Source organism: Bubalus bubalis, chromosome 11 (assembly GCF_019923935.1).
Source record: "Bubalus bubalis isolate 160015118507 breed Murrah chromosome 11, NDDB_SH_1, whole genome shotgun sequence".
NCBI lineage: Eukaryota > Metazoa > Chordata > Mammalia > Artiodactyla > Bovidae > Bubalus > Bubalus bubalis.
Genome location: NC_059167.1, coordinates 94,195,274 through 94,213,428, shown reverse-complemented (window position 1 = coordinate 94,213,428; position 18,155 = coordinate 94,195,274). Strand labels below are relative to the sequence as shown.

Below are 18,155 nucleotides of genomic sequence, written 5' to 3'. Positions count from 1 at the left end.
GACATATGCAGCCATTCGAAGCTTAATACCCCAACCACAGTGTCTCCAAGTCCTTTGCCTAAAAGATCATTTGTTTCAACTACAGTCAGAGCAGAGTTTTGCCTCTGAGGATTTTATTCCAGCTTGTGGATCTTCACAGATATGATGTCTTTTAAATAATTTCTAAAAAGAAAATTCCAGTAAGTATGCTATCTTCCAGTACCATTGCTAGAAAAAGGAGCAAGAAAGAGGAAGCTTTTTTCCATTATAATGGTAAATGGCATGTTTTCTATTATACTTGCTCTGCCCCATTTTGGAGAAATCTGACTACTGCAGAAATCTGACTCGGGTTTGCTGAAGGCTGAGTTTCTGGTTGTGGTTTCAGAGCCTGGCTCCAGGGCACTGAAGAAAGCATCTTCTTCATCTTCACATCCGCCCCTTCTTCAGTTTAGAATCACAGTGGAACTAACGTGCATACATGCTCAGTCGCGTACAACTCTTTGCGACTCCATGGACTGTAGGCCACCAGGCTCCTCTGTTCATGGAATTTTCCAGGCAAGAATACTGCAGTGGATCACCATTTCCTCCTCCAGGGGATCTCCTGACCCAGGGATCGAACCTGCATCTCCTGACTGGGGAGGCAGAGTCTTTAGACCACTGCACCACCTGTGAAGCCCATCACGGTGTAAGGAGTAGGGTAAATAATACTTTTCCTTATTAGTCAAGAAAGGTGATTGTGAGCAGAGAACTGAAGAGGTATGACACGTACTCAGGGGCAAGAGGGGAGGAAATGAACAACCCATCTCAGCCCAGCGCCATTTATGCCATGGGTGCTGGTTGAATTGCTGTATCCTGAGCATGAATGAGAACTACAAGACAATGCAGAGAGACCAGAGGTGCAGCCTGCTCTCAGGCGCCTTTGAGTCTAGGAGAGATTGGTCAGCAGGTTTCAGAGCATGACAGCTATCAAAGTGAATTTAAGGGCCTAAGCACACAGCATTGACTCTGGAGTTACACACGGAGAGGAAGGCAGGTTGAGGACAGGCAGGGGATAATCCATATGGAACACAGGACCACGGATGTCCCTACAGGAAGAGTGTTACAGCCACCCACTAGCATGAGTGAACAGCTGCCCCTGTGAGCACTCATGCTAAATGGTGAGGAAGGTGGTCAGGTTAGGTTAATGCAGTGGTTCTGAGTCTTGGCTGCATGTTGGAATGGCACCCCACTCCAGTACTCTTGCCTGGAAAATCCCATGGATGGAGGAGCCTGGTAGGCTGCAGTCCATGGGGTCACTAAGAGTCGGACACGACTGAGCGACTTCACTTTCACTTTTCCCTTTCATGCATTGGAGATGGAAATGGCAACCCACTCCAGTGTTCTTGCCTGGAGAAGCCCAGGGACGGCAGAGCCTGGTGGGCTGCCGTCTATGGGGTCGCACAGAGTCGGACACGACTGAAGTGACTTAGCAGTAGCAGCAGCAGCAGTGCGGTTTGACCAGAGGACTGTGGAAAAGTCAGCGAACAGAAGGATGGCCTGTGTGTAATTCACACAGGGGAGGCCAGGCCACCTTGGAACTTTCCTCTTCAGAGGAGATCAGCCCTCACCGTGGTCGCGGCTCTTCCTCTGGGCCTGAGAACCGTGGCGCCCGTGCTTGGGGCTGTGCTGCTGCGGACGCAGCGCCTTCCTGCCGGCTGACCGGAGGCGGGGTGGGGTGGACCTGGGCCGGTCCCTGTATGCGCTGCCCTGTCTTACCTTTGGATAAATCAGTGAGCACTCAGGGGGAGTTGTTTGAGCGGTTGTTCCAGAGTTGTTTTCTGGCGGGCATTAAAATAGAACATCTTTACAAAACCTAACCAGGACTCGTGGGGGCTTCAGGGTTCAAGGATTTGCTCATGACTGAGGGCGTCAGGCGCAGAGCAGGACAGAGGCTGGGGGGGACCGGGGCGTCCAGGCCCGTGAGGGGCCTCTCCACTCATCAGCTTCCCTTGCAGCTGGAGAGTAAACTGATAGGGGAAAAAAGACCTTTCAAAATGTGGGTTTGAGACAATATTGACTGCTATTTTTGAACTTATAAAGAGTCGTGTTTGTTGATCAGTCATATCTGACTGTTTCTGATCCCCATGGACTATAGCCCACCAAGCTCCTTTGTCCATGGGGATTCTTCAGGCAAGAATACTGGAGTGGTGCCAGGCCCTCCTCCAGGGGATCTCCCCAACCCAGGGATCAAACCCAGGTCTCCTGCATTGCAGACAGATTCTTTAGCATCTGAGCCAATACGAAAGCCCACAAAGAATTTCAGTTCAGTTCAGTTCAGTTGCTCAGTCATGTCTGACTCTTTGCGACCCCATGGACTGCAGCACGCCAGGCCTCCCTGTCCATCACCAACTCTGGAGTTCACTCAAAGTCAGGTCCATTGAGTCAGTGATACCATCCAACCATCTCATCCTCTGTCATCCCCTTCTCCTCCTGCCCTCAATCTTTCCCAGCATCAGGTCTTTTCCAATGAGTCAGTTCTTCACATCAGGTGGCCAAAGTATTGGAGTTTCAGCTTCAGCATCAGTCCTTCCAATAAAAATTCAGGATTGATTTCCTTTAGGATGGACTGGTTTGATCTCCTTGCAGTCCAAGGGACTCTCAAGAGTCTTCTCCAACACCACAGTTCAAAAGCACAAAGAAGAGGGGGTGTTGAAATTTAGTTTCCTGAGACAACACAATATTTTTCCCAAAAAGGGAACGGAAAAAAGGAAAGGAAAACCACTGGTCTGGGTTTGTTCAGAACGAATCTCATCCTTCTGCAGCTGAAGGTGAGCCAGAGTCCTGATGCACTCTCTGGGGTGAGGTCTGCATTCCTCCTGGTTCAGGGGTACAGAGAGAGGGCGTCACCCCTCATGGAGGGCGCCGTGAAGCAGGGCTGTGGCTTCTGTGGCTGATGTAATCTCTGGCCCAGAGCATACTTTCCAGCTAGTCTGGCTGGCAGTACCCTGACCTTTAATTCTGGAAATACCACTTGTAGCCTGGAGAAGTTTGCACTTCGCTAAGGCTGTAACGACACTGAGTCGCAGACATAGGTGAGTCATCTGCGTGTCTTCTCATCCGTGCGTCTTCTCATCCGTGCGCTGGCTCCCATGGTGTCTTCTCGCCTGTGCGTCTTCTCATCCGTGCGCTGGCTCCCATGGTGTCTTCTCATCCGTGCGCTGGCTCCCATGGTGTCTTCTCATCCGTGCGTCTTCTGATCCGTGCACTGGCTCCCATGGTGTCTTCTCATCCGTGCGCTGGCTCCCATGGTGTCTTCTCATCCGTGCGTCTTCCCATCCGTGCGCTGGCTCCCATGGCTGTCCCACTAGAACGCGACTGTCACCTCCAACCCATCGGCAGGAGCCAGTGGAGATGGCCTGGCCTTTGTGACCAGTCTCCCCCCAGGGGAGGATAGGGTTCCTCCAGTGTGAAGATAATTTGATTCCCAAGAGAACTCGACCTTCAGCATCCCATTTTCAGTAGCAGCATTTAGAGAAGCAAGTGCAACTTCAGCATGGTCTTTCAGATCCAACTCTCTTCCTCCTCCAGGAGAACACTCCCTTTCTCCACAGTTCCTGAGCAGAAGCTAGTCCTTCTCTCCCAGTCCATCCTGCACCAGAAGATGAATCTGGGAAGATGCCAAATTCATCTTCCCAGGACACCACTCAGCTCATTCATTTCTACCTTAAAATTTTCCACTGGCTCTCTGTTGCCTATAAGATCTACCAAGGTGACATAAGTTCCAGAACTTGGCCCCTGTCACTCCTGTGACACACTCTCCCCCTGGAGCCTACACTCTAGAAAGTTCAGCTTTTTGGCACCTTCCTTCACTCTGGTTCCAAAGTCTCAGTTACGTATTACGAGGCAGAGATAGAAATCCAGTTGTTCTGCTGCATAGCCCCTTCAGAATGACCTCTGGACTGTGAGGGCCATGGCTGTACTTCCTGGTGCATCACACAGGCCTTGTCCAGGCTCTCTTCTCCTCCACTTGTCACCCCAAGCAGCTTTCAGCTTCTTCTCCATGTTGACTGCCCCTTCCCTGAAGGGCCTTATGCAGTGCAAGGTAGGTGGTGGACACATTCACATTAAATTGTTGTGGTTGTTGCAACGTGGGTCCAATTCTCTGCACGGCGGGGAGGGGTGGGGGAAGAGGGGGCAGGGACTATAGCCCACCAGGATCCTCTGTCCATGGGATTTTCCAGGCAAAAATACTGGAGTGGTTTCCCTTTCCTTCTCCAAGAGATATTCCTAGATCAGGGATTGAACCCGTGTCTCCTGCATTGACAGATTCATTACCACTGAGCCACCAGAGAAACCCTCAGATTAAATTAGGTTATCTGAATTTATTCATACTTAAGTTATCAGCATTATATCTTACAAGTTAATCACTGGAAAGGGACTTGATGAGCTACCCAGAAGAAAAAAGGCACCCTCTGTTCTAGTTTTATTAAGTCAAATAGACAATACTCAGATATAGGAAAACAGAGAAATAAAGGAGCATGGATAGACTTCATCTTAAAGATGCATGGAAAAGAAAAGATGCATGGAAGAGTTGCTTTGACCAAAGAATTATCCATATTTTCTGCCAAATGAGGTATTGTGGGGGTGAGATAGAAAGGAAAGCAAAGGGACTTCCATGGTGGTCCTGTGGTAGAGAATCCGCCTGCCAATGCAAGGGCCCATCCCTGGTCCGGGAAGATTCCACACGCCCCAGGGCAGCTAAGCCTGAGCGCTGCAACTGCGGAGCCCACACTCCGCAGCAAGAGAAGCCACCACGAAGAGAAGCTCGCGCGCTGCAGGAAGGGTAGTGCCCACTCAGTGCGACTAGGGAAAGCCCACGCCCAGCACTGAAAACCTAAATACATAAATAATTTTTAAAAGAGGAAAGAAAGCAAAGAAACGGCTCCAAATGAGTGGCTATTATCTTGGGCTACTGACCTAAGCAAACTTTGGTATGATTTATGTCAGAGAATGGTTTGCCCATGCTCTCTTATAGGAGTTCTATGGTGTCTTGTCTTATCTTCAGATCTTTAAGGCTTTTGAGTTTATTTTTGTACATTGTGTGAGGATGGTTCTAACTGCATTGATTTACATGCACTGTCCAACTTTCCCAACACCACTTGCTGAAGAGATTGTCTTTTTCCCATTTTATATTCTTACCGTCGTTGTTGAAGATCAATTGGCTGTAAATGTGTAGGTTTATTTCTGGGCTCTATTCTGTTTCACTGATCCATATGTCTGTCTTGGTATCATTAACACTGTTTTGATTACTGTAGCTTTGTAATATTGTCTGAAGTCTGGTAGAGTTATGCTTCTTGCTTTGTTTTTTCCCTTAAGGATTGCTTTGGAAGTTCTGGATCTTTTATTTATTTTGGGATTATTTGTTCTAGTTCTGTGAAGAATGTCATGGGTATTTTGATAGAGATCACATTAAATTTGTAGATTGATTTGGGTAGAATTGCCATTTTAACAATATTAAACAATACCTTTAACAATATCTTCCAATCCAAGATCATGGGATATCTTAACATTTTTGAATCATCTTCAGTTTCCTTTATTAGTGTTTTATAGTTCTCAGCATACGTCGTGCACCTCCTTGGTCAGTTTAGTCCTGGGTATTTTTTTTTTTTTGGTGCTATTTTAAAAGGTATTATTTGTCTACATTTCTTTTCTGATATTTCATTGTTAGTGTAAAGAAATGCAACTGATTGTGCATGCTGATCTCGTATCCTGCTACTTTGCTGAATCCACTTATTAGCTGTAGTAGTTTTTGTCTGGAGTCCTCACGATTTTCTAGGTATGGTACCATCTCATCTGCATGTAGAGAAAGTTCTTCCTCTTCCTTGAAGCAGTCGCTTGTAATACTTCGTATCATCATGGGAGTCACTACCATAAAATGGAATGCCATAGCCGCTAGTCATAATGGAAGATAACAGTAAAACAGATCAGAGCAGGAAAAACGCCACGGGGTTAGCAAATCTGGACACTACAGCTGTTGGTTGAAAGTTTGGAGACTGGGACCTGCCTGAGGCTTTCTTCTTGATAAACCCAGAAGGCTTGGAAAAGCATTAGAGGACAGATGAATTGAATAGGAGGGTCCAGGCTGTTTAGCATCAAGTTTTGAAATGCCCCAAACTTGAATTTTAACCCCTCAGCATCACACCATTTGTGAAATGCCATCTTGACACTCAAACCAGCTTCCTAAAACTATCTGTTTTGTTTTCTGTCGTATTCCCAGTGTCTAGAACATTGCCTGACACATAGTACACGCTCATCAAACACGGAATGAGCAAATTCACTGTGACAGCCGTTGATTTTCGTCCCCTATTAGTAAATCCCTTGAGAGCAGGTCCTAAACATCTTTGTCTCACAGAACCAATACATGATTCTTCAGCTGAAGTTAGAAGAAGGGGTATCCATTAGAGATGCCCTTTTTTCCCTCCCAGGGGTGACTTTTCACAAAATGTAAGCAAAGATTCTGATGAACAGCATTTTCAGAACCTCGGGACACAGTGATAAAGCTGTTTCACCTTTCTGTCCTCTCCTTATTGCTTATTTTTCCTTTTGTGCTGTCCCCGCCTCTGGGTAGCTTCCAAAGGGCCTGATTTATTAAGCAAGGGGCCTGCTGGTGGCTTCTATCTTTTGCTAATCACAGTGCCAGCAAAGCCTGGGTGTCATTAAGCAGTTTAATGACTCTGTCGAGTGCTGGAGTAACAGGAGTGGGGAAAATGTTAGGTTGCTGCAGTTCCCTCCCTCTCCTGACAAAATCCAGCAGTCATCTGAGTTCACACAACAGAATATTTAGCAAAAGTGCCATCAGTCATGGACAGTTCCTTGAGAGCAAGAGCTTTAAGCACAATGACATTTTTTTCTGGGGTGATTTATCTGTAAGTTTCTCTTTGTCCCTAGCAGTGAGGGGCAGAGGCTAGAGAAATGACGGCATGAAAGCGAAAAACGCACGTGTGCTGCTTATGTGTCTGCCTTAAAGGAAACGATTTCCATAAACTAAGATCAGCCCTGGCATAGTGAGCGGCACTGCAGCCAGATTCTCAGGGAACAGGATACCTCTCTGCAAGAGCAGTCAGAGGGATCCAGCCTTATCTGGGCATCCACTATTTGCCAGGCCAGTGGTTCTCAAAGTAGGGCCACTGACTCAGCAGCCTCAGCCTCACAGAACTTGCATTTCAAGCAAGTTCTGGGGCCCTGACCTCGACCTACTGACATCATGGGGGTGGGCACAGCTGTGTGGTTTCCCAGCCTTCTGTGGGATTGCAACGTAACAGACCAGCCTGAGAGCTAGTGGGCCAGGCCTTTTGTACACGTTATCTCGTTTGATCCTCTTAGATCCTAAAAGGTAGGCATTGGTCCCATTTACCCATTAGGGAAACTGAGACTCCGTGAAGCTCATTAGTTTACACAGCTGTGAGTGGAGATTTTAAAAAAAATCTGTCGGCGAGCCTATGATTTTTCCACTTGAATCAGTGTTTCTCAAACTGTAGTTATAATCAGTTCACTTAGAGATGACACGTTAGAATGCAGATTCTGTTCAGCGTGAGCCTGAGAGCAGAGTTCACAAGCTCCTGGGTGTTCCCATCTGCTGGTGCACAGAGCGTGCTGAAGAGGGCGGCCTCAGGAACTGCTGTGCGGCCCCCACGCTTGCAGCCCTGGCTCACCGGGGAAGTTGTTAGAGATCCAGTTCTGGGAGGAAGTCTGAGAATCACTATCCTATTTCCATATTAGAAAACCCACTGTTGTCCAGGTATGCAGCAAGGTGGTGCTTACATTGTAGGTATTTGATAGCAATTAAAGGAGAAACTGGACAAGGGGAAAAAGACAAGCCATCTAAACCTGAACGGTGGCTTGCATTAAGTGTTTCCCCAAGAGATAACCATACAGAAATGATTATCACTGGGCTACGTAATGAGAGTCCTTCTCTGTGTAAAGGTTCCTGCATGTTGAATGCAGGGCCAGGGGATACTAGGACTGAAGTAAAAGAAATTTTGACCAAGGGATACCAGTGATATCTGAACATGCTAGATCAGACATTGCACAGAAGGGTGTTTAAATTTTCCCAAGAAAATTACTTTCCAGAACTGGAGATATTTATTTCTACATTTGTCTTGAATATAACAAATGACCTGAAAAAAAAAGCAGCTTGAGATCTTTCTTTTTAATCTTCTGTAATCTCAAATATTTGTATGTATTTTCATTGATATCAAGCCAATGCATGTAGCTTTGATATAAGTAGCATTTTCAATTACCATCAAGATAAAAGAGGAGAGAGAAGGTCATGTTGAGTCTGTTATCCTCATGAAATTACCTGCAGTGAGGAGATCTGACACCGGGCGTCAAGGTTGGCATCCAGGCAACTTCTCTGTCTTGGTGCCGTAGCATCTGGAGAAACCAGACTCAGTGCATGAAAACAATGGCACCAACTCGGCCCTGACTTTGGGAGCTTATGTAAAGGTAACCATTGAGGCCGGGGATCCAGCATGTGGCATGAATTTTCTTTCAGTGTTTTCGGGTTCATTGTTTGGTATTTGTTTTGCTGTTTGGGAAGTTTGAGAAGTGTATCTTCAAGTGGTTGTGTTTTTTTTTTTTTTAATAGAGCAGACAGAAAGGATATTTGATCTCTACATCAGATATTCATACCTTCCAAGGGAAAACTCATCAAAGTATTTTCAGTAAAGAAAGATGATCAAAGCAGTTCTGTATTATACCACTTACTCTGTCACTTTGGCTGCATGTGAATGAGGGAGGGTCTTGAATGACTCAGTTCCCATAGTCAGGTCTCTCATCCAGCATTCAACCTCCACGATTACTGCAGTCTTGTCAAGTACATCAAAGCATTCGGTTTCGTCATGAAGTCACTGATCGAGAATGTTCACTCACAGACTGCTTACACTGAGGATTTAAGAGAATAGTACTTTTCTTCATTTTAACCAGGTCTGTACAGTTTTTCATAATATTTGGGTTAGGGGAAGATGCAGAAAACAAGCAAATAATGTAAAGCCTGAGATTGCTGTGCTGCTGCTGCTGCTAAGTCACGTCAGTCATGTCCAACTCTGTGCAACCCCATAGACGGGAGCCCACCAGGCTCCTCCATCCATGGGATTCTCCAGGCAAGAGTACTGGAGTGGGGTGCCATCGCCTTCTCCAAGCCTGAGGTTGAAAACTGATCAAAGCCAACACTCTTCTGTATGATCAAGAAATCTTTCAAAGTCACTCATCGTTCCTTTATAAATGAATGTCTAGTAGCTGCCGGGTTGATAACTGCATAGATTATGACAGGAAACACAGCAGTGAATCAGAGGGGCAGCAAGTTCCGGGATGAGGTGCACCCAGGAGTGTGACTGCTCGACGTCCCACCAGTTCTTCTGCTGTCACAGATTTAGCGCCGTTGGAGCACATTTACTGGGAAAATTCCTTATCAGTACACTACCATGCAAAGAAATAGAGGAAAACAATAGAATGGGGAAGACTAGAGGCCTCTTCGAGACAATTAGAGCTATCAAGGGAATATTTCATGCAAAGATGGGCACAATAAAGGACAGAAATGGTAGGGACCTAACAGAAGCAGAAGGTATTAAGAAGAGGTGGCAAGAATACACAAAAGAACTGTACAAAAAATATCTTCACGACCCAGATAATCAAGATGGTGTGATCACTCACCTAGAGCCAGACATCCTGGAGTGCGAGGTCAAACGGATCTTAGGAAGCATCATTGTGAACAAAGCTAGTGGAGGTGATGGCTGAGCTATTTCAAATCCTCAAAGATGATGCTGTGAAAGTGCTGCACTCAATATGCCAGCAAATTTGGAAAACTCAGCAGTGGCCACAGGACTGGAAAAGGTCAGTTTTCATTCTAATCCCAAAGAAGGACAATACCAAAGAATGCTCAATTGCACAATTGTACTCATCTCACACGCTAGCAAAATAATGCTCAAAATCCTCCAAGCTAGGCTTCAACAGTACGTGAACCGAGAACTTCCAGATGTTCAAGCTGGATTTAGAAAAGGCAGAGGAACCAGAGATCAAATTGCCAACATCCATTGGATCATAGAAAAGGCAAGAGAATTCCAGAAAAATATCTACTTCTGCTTTATTGACTATGCCAAAGCCTTTGATTGTGGATCAAAACAAACTGTGGAGAATTCTTAAAGAGACGGAAATAGCAGACCACCTTACCTGCCTCCTGAGAAACCTGTATGCAGGTCAAGAAGCAACAGTTAGAACCAGACATGGGACAACAGACTGGTTCAAAATTGGGAAAGGGATACATCAAGGCTGTATATAGTCACTGTGCTTATTTAACTTATATGCAGAGTACATCATGAGAAATGCTGGCTGGAAGAAGCGCAAGCTGGAATCAAGATTGCTGGGAGAAATATCAATAACCTCAGATATCCAGATGACACCACCCTTATGGCAGAAAGTGAAGAGCAACTAAAGAGCCTCTTGATGAAAGTGAAAGAGAAGAGTGGAAAACCTGGCTTAAAACATTCAAAAAATGAAGATCATGGCATCTGGTCCCGTAACTTCATGGCAAATAGATGGAGAAACAATGGAAACATTGAGAGATTTTATTTTCTTGGGCTCCAAAATCACTGCAGACAGTGACTGCAGCCGTGAAATTAAGATATTTGCTCCTTGGAAGTAAAGCTATGACAAATCTAGACAGCATATTAAAAAGCAGAGACATTACTGACAAAGGTCCGTCTAGTCAAAGCTATGGTTTTTCCAGTAGTCACGTATGGATGTGAGAGTTGGACCATAAAGAAAGTTGAGCGCTGAAGAATTGATACTTTTTAATGGTGGTGTTGGAGAAGACTCTTGAGAGTCTCTTGGACTGCAAGGCAATCCAACAGGTCCATCCTAAAGGAGATCAGCTGAATACTCATTGGAAGGACTGATGCTGAAGCTGAAGCTCTAATACTGTGGCCACCTGATGTGAAGAACTGACTCATTGGAAAAGACCCTGGTGCTGGGAAAGATTGAAGGCAGGAAGAGAAAGGGTGGACAGAGGATGAGATGGTTGGATGGCATCACTGACTCAGACATGAGTTTGAGCAAGCTCTGGGAGTTGGTTATGGACAGGGAAGCCACGCCACGCTGCAGTCCATGGGGTTGCAAAGAGTGGGACACAACTGAGCAACTGAACTGAACCGTACCGTGAAGCACTTTAGAGACTTCAGTATTAAGTATAATCAACAAAAACCAGTATGATGGGCAAATCATTAGCAGTGTTTTCACCACAAGCTTTAAGGTAAAGAACCTGAGTAATCTCCCTGTTGTGTGCACGGATATTTAGTGTACTTCCACACGAAGTTCCTGTGTTAGCAGTCAGTACTAGGGTGCTCAAGTATACAAGGGTAATCAAGTGAGACACTGCTCCTGCTATAAGTGGGACTTGTAGTTGCGAAGGATGACAGACAGTGAAATAAGCACAGAGTTATGAACTGTATAAAATGCAACAAAGGCAAAGCCCATTGAGAACATGTGAAACTAGAACCTAACCTCATGAGGGACAGGGATGGGCAGGAAATACCTGGGAAGGCTTCCCTGAGAAACCACCCTCAGCTCAGATTTGGAGGACAGATGGGCAAAAGGAAGAGAGTGGACTGGGAAGCTTCCAGGCTTGTATATCTGTGGTAGCAAAGAGCATGGGAAAATCAGAGAGATGGGGATGGCAGTGCAGACCACAAACTGGGAGCCCAGGGCAGAGTGGCAGGGCTCAAGGGTACCTCTGGGGAACTGCAGGGCCAGGCCACACTGCAGCCTCTCATAGCCGGGTCATCACATGGGGCTGACCCCAAGACCAGGTGGGAAGTGTGAGTTTTAAGCAGGAAAGTGGCAGGATTCAATGTACAATTTTGCAGGATCCTGATTGAAAAGTTGAAAATGGATTAAGTTGGGAAGATTATTGCTGAGGTCAGAGTTCAGATGAGAACTGATGGTAGCCTGTACTTTTTCAATGGAGAGAAGTGGGTAATCCCAGAAAGGTTTAGAAATGAGATTTTACAAGATTTGATGATGGACTAGATGTGAGGATGAGAGAAAATGAAGCATCAAGGATGACCGCCCCCGCTACACACACACACCCAGCTCACATACCGGGAAATCTGGTGGTTTTAACTACAATCCTTGTATAACTCTGTCATTCCATGGTGACAAAAGCAGATTAGACATTTCTACCCAAGGTCTGTTCACACTCTCCCAAGGTGATTCCGAAACGCATGCTGAAGGAGGTATCTAGTATTTCTTTGCTTAGTAGCTTGTTATTGTACTCATCCTGGCCTTGATTCATTTTAACTGCTAAAAAGTCTTGTGATTGTTCATTTTTAAAAAAAGTTATTTCAGAGTTTTTCTCCTAGAAGAGACATCAGGATTTAGGTTCATTTATAACTCCATGATGCACAAAATCAATCAATAAAATTATTAAAATCAGTGTATTAAATAGTTACCTAGGTAAATCTTATGCTTCTAAGATTGGCAGCTGCTGTCTACAATTCCATAGCTATGGTTTGAAGTGGAACATCCTTTTCATGCCCAGGTTCATGGCAGAGTCCCCAGGACGGGGACATGTCACTCACCTCGCTCAGTTTCAGGCTGTTCTCAATTTTCTTCATCTTATTTATTTTCACTGATTTTGAAATTGTTTCAGACTTCCAATTTTTAGCTATCAATCCATAAATCCATATAATTTTCTCAATATTTTGTTATGAAATTCTTCAAACACAGAAGAGAAAAATTTTAAGTAAATACATATACGTACCACCTAGGTTCTGTAATTAACACTTTGCTCAATCATCTGTCTATCTATATATCTATCAGTCCATCTATCCCTCCCTCGATTCATCCATCAGTCCATCTTGTTCTTTGATAGATTTCAAATTAAGTTGCAGACATCAGGACATTTCACCCCTTGGTAGTTTGGCATGCATATTATTAATTTGAATTTAATATGTGGTTGAGAGTTTTTTCATTTCTTAGTAAAGGTTACATATGGTGAAATGTACAAACCCTAAGTATAACAGTCCTTGTATTTTGACAAATGCATGTGCCTCTGTAACACAGACCCCATCAAGATTTCAAACCTGCCCGCCCCAGACATTCCCTTACGCCCGCTTCCCAGTTATCCCTGCCTCTGCTCCCTTCCTTCCCACCCCCGGAGGTAACATTGTTCTGACTTCTGTGACCATAGATTAGTTTTGCTTGTTCCAGAGCTTCCTGAAGCATCTCTTCTTTTGTGTTGGCTTCTTTCATTCATTATCAATGTTTTGAGATTCATTTATCTTGTACGTGGGCTTCCCAGGTGGCTCAATGGTAAAGAATCCACCTGCCACCTGCCATTCAGGAACCACAGGATATACAGGATCAGTCCCTGGGTGGGTCGGGAAGATCCCCTGGAGAAGGAAATGACAACCTGCTCCAGTATTCTGGCCTGGGAAATTCCATGGACAGAAGCCTGGCGGGCTACAGTCCAGGGGGTCACAAAGAGTCAGACACGTACTCAGCATGCGTGTATGTTGTATGTATCGGTATTTTTTTTCCTTTTTATTTCTACCACAGTTTATTTCTCTTGTTGATAGACTTGTGAGCTGCTTTCCATTTGGATTCCTTTGAACATTCTTAGGCAAGTCTTTTTGTGAATATATGCTCTCATTTATCTTGGGTAGATAACTCAGGAGTGGAACTGAACACCGAGGAGCTGGGTCACAGGGTCGGCATACATTTAATGTTATAAGAAATGCCAGACCTTTTTCATAGTGACTGTACAACTTTATACACCCTCTAGTGTGTAAGAGTTGCAGTTGTTCCACATACTTGACAGAATTTCTTTTTAGTTTTAAGCGTTCTGGTGGATGTGCAGAGAAAATATCTTTTTACAGTTTTATTTATTTGGATACGTATGTACTTGGCTGCGTTGGGTCTGAGTTGTGGCACGCAGGCTCCAGAGCGTGCGGCTCAGTAACTGCTGGGTGCAGGCTCTCTAGGTGAGTCATGCGGGCTTCAGTCGGCTGAGCTGCCCTGCAGCATTTGGAATCTTAGTTCCCTGACTGGGGATCAAACTTGCATCCCCCGCATTGCAAGGTGGATTCCTAACCACTGGACCACCAGGGAAGTCCTGAGAATACCACTGTTAAACGGTTATTCTTTAAGAGGAAAACAATCAAATGACCTTGACATGCATGCACACACATCTAGAACCTGCAGTGTTTTTAAGAGCCAAGCATAATCCAGTGTCTGTACACAGCATTTAGCACAAGGACAGCAACACTTGCGGGAACCTATAGTATGTTAGGTAACTAAAACATTGGAATTATGAAATGTTTTCCCCCAAAATAGGCTGTAAGCCTCCAAGACCTTGCTATTAAAAAGAAATTCCAGTTCTGAGCTCTGGCAGGCGTGGCACCGGCCAGGCCAGCAGTATTCATATTGCAGCACCTTCGTGCTGAAGCCTGTGGGACACAGGATGTCAGAATTCTTAGTCATTTATAGATGCACTTCCATTGCAAGAGGGGGAACAAAACACCACACTCTGGAGAGATTGGCTGTTGTGTGGCCTTTAAATTAGGATTCTTTGCTTCGCTTTAGCGTGCACGTGACAAAGCCTATCCATAGCAGAGTCATGTCTTCTCCAGAGTTACAAAGGGAATTATATTCAAACAGATGCCCTTCACTGAACCAGAGCAGTGTGTCCTCAGACCCAGTTTAACAAGCCTGAGCCCCAGGCTGCCCTTCTGGGGCCTAACCATAGAGAGCAACTCGTGACAAAGAGGAAGTGGCTTTAGATCTAGAGAGAGCCGGGTTTGGAATTGAGATCTGCCAAGTGCTGGCTGCGTGGTTCAGGGAAGTCCCTCGACTTCTCCATCTGTCAGAAGGAATGACGACCCTCCCTCCCTTGCACGGACATTGTAATGACCAGGTTGCCGGTGTCGAACTGCTAGCCCTGTGCAAACATGGAAGAGAAGGCTGCCATAGTCACAGGAGGGGTGGCCCCTCCTCTATTCCTGCCCACAGTCCACAGGCCCACGAGCCTCATCTGACTGCCCACCAGTGAATGCCCAGCCACACAGCCGCTCACTTTCTGTGCGTTTCCTGTGTGCTCAGTCACTTTAGTCACGTCAGACCCTTTGCAACCCCCTGGACTGTAGCCGGCCAGGCTCCTCTGTCCATGAGATTTCCCAGACAAGATTACTGGAGTAGGTTATCATTTCCTCCTCCAGGGGATCTTCGCGACCCAGGGATCAAACCCACGTCTCCTGCATTGCAGGTGGATTCACTACCACTGAGCCACCAGGGAGGCCCGTTTTCTCAGTGAGTGACTGAGAATTACGAGGAAATAATTGTAGTGGAAGCATTCATACCAAGTTATAAATGATGGATGGGTTTAGCCTTCCAAGAAAATTGTGATTCTGTAAGATTTTTTTCATTCAAGTGAACCTTTGGTTGTAAAAGGAGGTGTCTAGGAGAGGCACATGGATTGTGAGTCAGAAGCTTCAGTAAAAACCTAGCCCTGCTGAGGTGTGGGAGGCCAGCTGCCGCCAGGCACAGTTCTGACCACAGAGGACTGTGAAGCGAGTCATGGCCTGACACGGCACTCAGAAGCTCTGCTCCTGAAGCCAGTGATGGTCGGCTGGTTGAGGAGGGTTTCCAGTCTCTGCTGTCTGTAACGTGGAGCCCATCATCCTAAAGGCAGGGCTGGTCTGGGCCTCGCTTGGACCTTGGGCTTCCTCGAGTTCCATTAGACTGAATACAAAGCTTGTGTTGCCCTCCTGGGAGGTCCACAGTCCAGTCAGTGGGCTTGGGGAGCTCAGTGAAAGACAAGAAAGGGTTTTTGGTGTGTGATCTGGGGAGCCATGGGACTTTGGTCCTTAAGGAAAGGTGGATTGTGATTCAGAGAGAAAACTTTCATTTAACGATGACTTGGTTTTGAGCGAAAAAGTTGACTGAGAAAAAGCTGTACTCATTTGGTATATCAAAAATTGATATTGCACTCAGTAGCTTTGAGCAAATGGTCTTCATTTGTAAAGAAAAAACAAAACAGGGTCTTCTCTGGTGGTCCAGTGGCTAAGACTCTGCACCCCTAATGCAGAGGGCCTGGGGTTCTATTCCTGGTTGGGGAATTAGATCCCACATGCTCTGACTAAAACCCAATGAAGCCAAATAAAATGTAAGAAGAACCAGAAAAAAACAGAAGAAATAAAAAGATCCCATAATTGTGGGATAAATGAGTCAGAGCCCTTTGGTCACCTGTAAGACCAAGATCTCACACAGGCTGGCCATGAAACTGTTTCTGTAATTACATGGAATGAACTGTGCAGAACAGTTCATACAAAACCCCCTATAATTAACACTTCAGTTTTACGTGATTATTTTTCAATGGGTCAATCAAGCTGGAACATTTTACCTGTATCTGATATATTAATATATGGGACTTCTGGCTGTTACAGCTGATGTTGCTAAACCACACTATCTTCCTTCATAAACAGTCCTACACACTCATCTGTCTTGCTCTTCAGGTTAGCTTACTCCATTCATTCAGTGCCTACAAACGTATGGTGGTTTTGGAAACCGGAAATAGGTGGATTTAGCAGCAAAGCAGCCTGGTTATAATTATGACAGCTAGATGTGCCCAGAATCAATGTCTGAGTTATCAACATGAGAAATCAGAACCCCCCAAAGGAAGCATATTTATTATTTCTACTGTTAATGACTTCACTCAGCATTTGACAGATATTTACCAAGCAGCAGCATAAAAAATTGATACTGAAAAAGTATTCAGCCAAACTGAATCTAAAGTTAAGACCTTGTGAAGAAACGTTTAGTAAATTGACTCTGTCTATAATTGATGTGTGTTTGAAGAGCTTTTTTGAAAGGTTTTTTTGAATTCTAGGCTTAAATTCGGACTGCTTTTATATTACAGGAAAAATGTACAATATGTCTGAAATAAAAACAGGGTACATATGATACCCTGATAAAAATGTTTAATCTTGTTTTAAATTTTTTTTGTCTTTCTGCATTTCTGTAGACTGTCAAAAATGAGAACAGCTGACTGGAGATCTAGATGTCTTGCTTAGCAAGAGCATCCCTCGGCTGTCTTCCTGTTCTCAGACGCAGGCGTCTTACAAGTGTCTGGATGTAATAGAGAATTTGTAGTGTTATCACCTGTGTACATCTTTCATCTGTTCATATTATCTGTGCAATGTCTTCCTTTCTTGAACTCGTCAGAGTTTTTAATGAAACTGGTTGGAAATGTAACTAATACCATATTTTAAATCTCTTTTTCTTGCTTTTACCAAACTTCTGAACAACTTTAGATTCTCAAGATTCATCGTGATTCAGGAGACAATTCTCAGACAGGTGAGAATACTGCAATTTCACTCTTACACGGTTGGGTGGGATTTGTGGGCTCAAGTCTATGAATCAGTCTGAAGAAGCCTGGATTGGCAGTTTCACCACCCTGGAAACTTGAATTGCCGATACCTCAGTGCTGATAACGAAAGGTTTGAGAGCCAGGTTAAAAGCAGGATCCCTTAAAAGGCTTTGAATCTTCATGCATGGCAACCTTTTCCCCTGAATGCCTTCCCCGTCCTGGCTTCTTTTGCTGCCTGGAGACCATGGGGAGCAGATAAACTCCCAGCAGAGCGCAGCCCGGAGGCCCAGAGAGGTCGCTGTCGTCACACCGCAGGCAGGCTCCCCTTCTCTGCAGCAGTCAGTGAAACGTGAACAGGCCCTCCCGGGACCAGGGGCGGCGAGCCACCATTCCAGCTGCCCACACCCGCACATCATCCGTTGAGCAAGGCTCACTGACTCCTGGTTTCCTCTCCCATGAAAAGAGGGGGCTGAACTAATGACCTCTACATCGGAAAGGTCTGGAATTCTTTGATCATTAGAGGGAAAAATCAATCTGCCACCAACAATGTACAACTCTCATTCCTGTACAGACAGCACCTTCTCCCCGCGGCTGGGGGCTTCCCAGCCACTTAGGCGTACTTACGTAGCACATAGTGGGCCCTGGCCTACTTCAGTTCAGCTCAGTTCAGTCGCTCAGTCATGTCTGACTCTTTGCAACCCCGTGAATTGCAGTATGCCAGGCCTCCCTGTCCATCACCAACTCCCAGAGTTTACCCAAACTCACGTCCATTGAGTCG

General features: G+C 45.4%; 1 protein-coding gene across 4 annotated transcripts in view; it reads left to right on the top strand.

Moving 5' to 3' along the window:
- The window catches only part of PDE8B (phosphodiesterase 8B), a 258,802-nt gene that overhangs the window by 213,338 nt on the left and 27,309 nt on the right, over positions 1–18,155 (top strand). For all 4 annotated transcript variants that reach the window (XM_025296373.3, XM_025296371.3, XM_025296370.3 and 1 more), the window contains exon 11: positions 17,322–17,364. In XM_025296373.3, the coding sequence (XP_025152158.2) occupies positions 17,322–17,364 (43 nt within the window). The remainder of the gene's footprint in view (positions 1–17,321; positions 17,365–18,155) is intronic.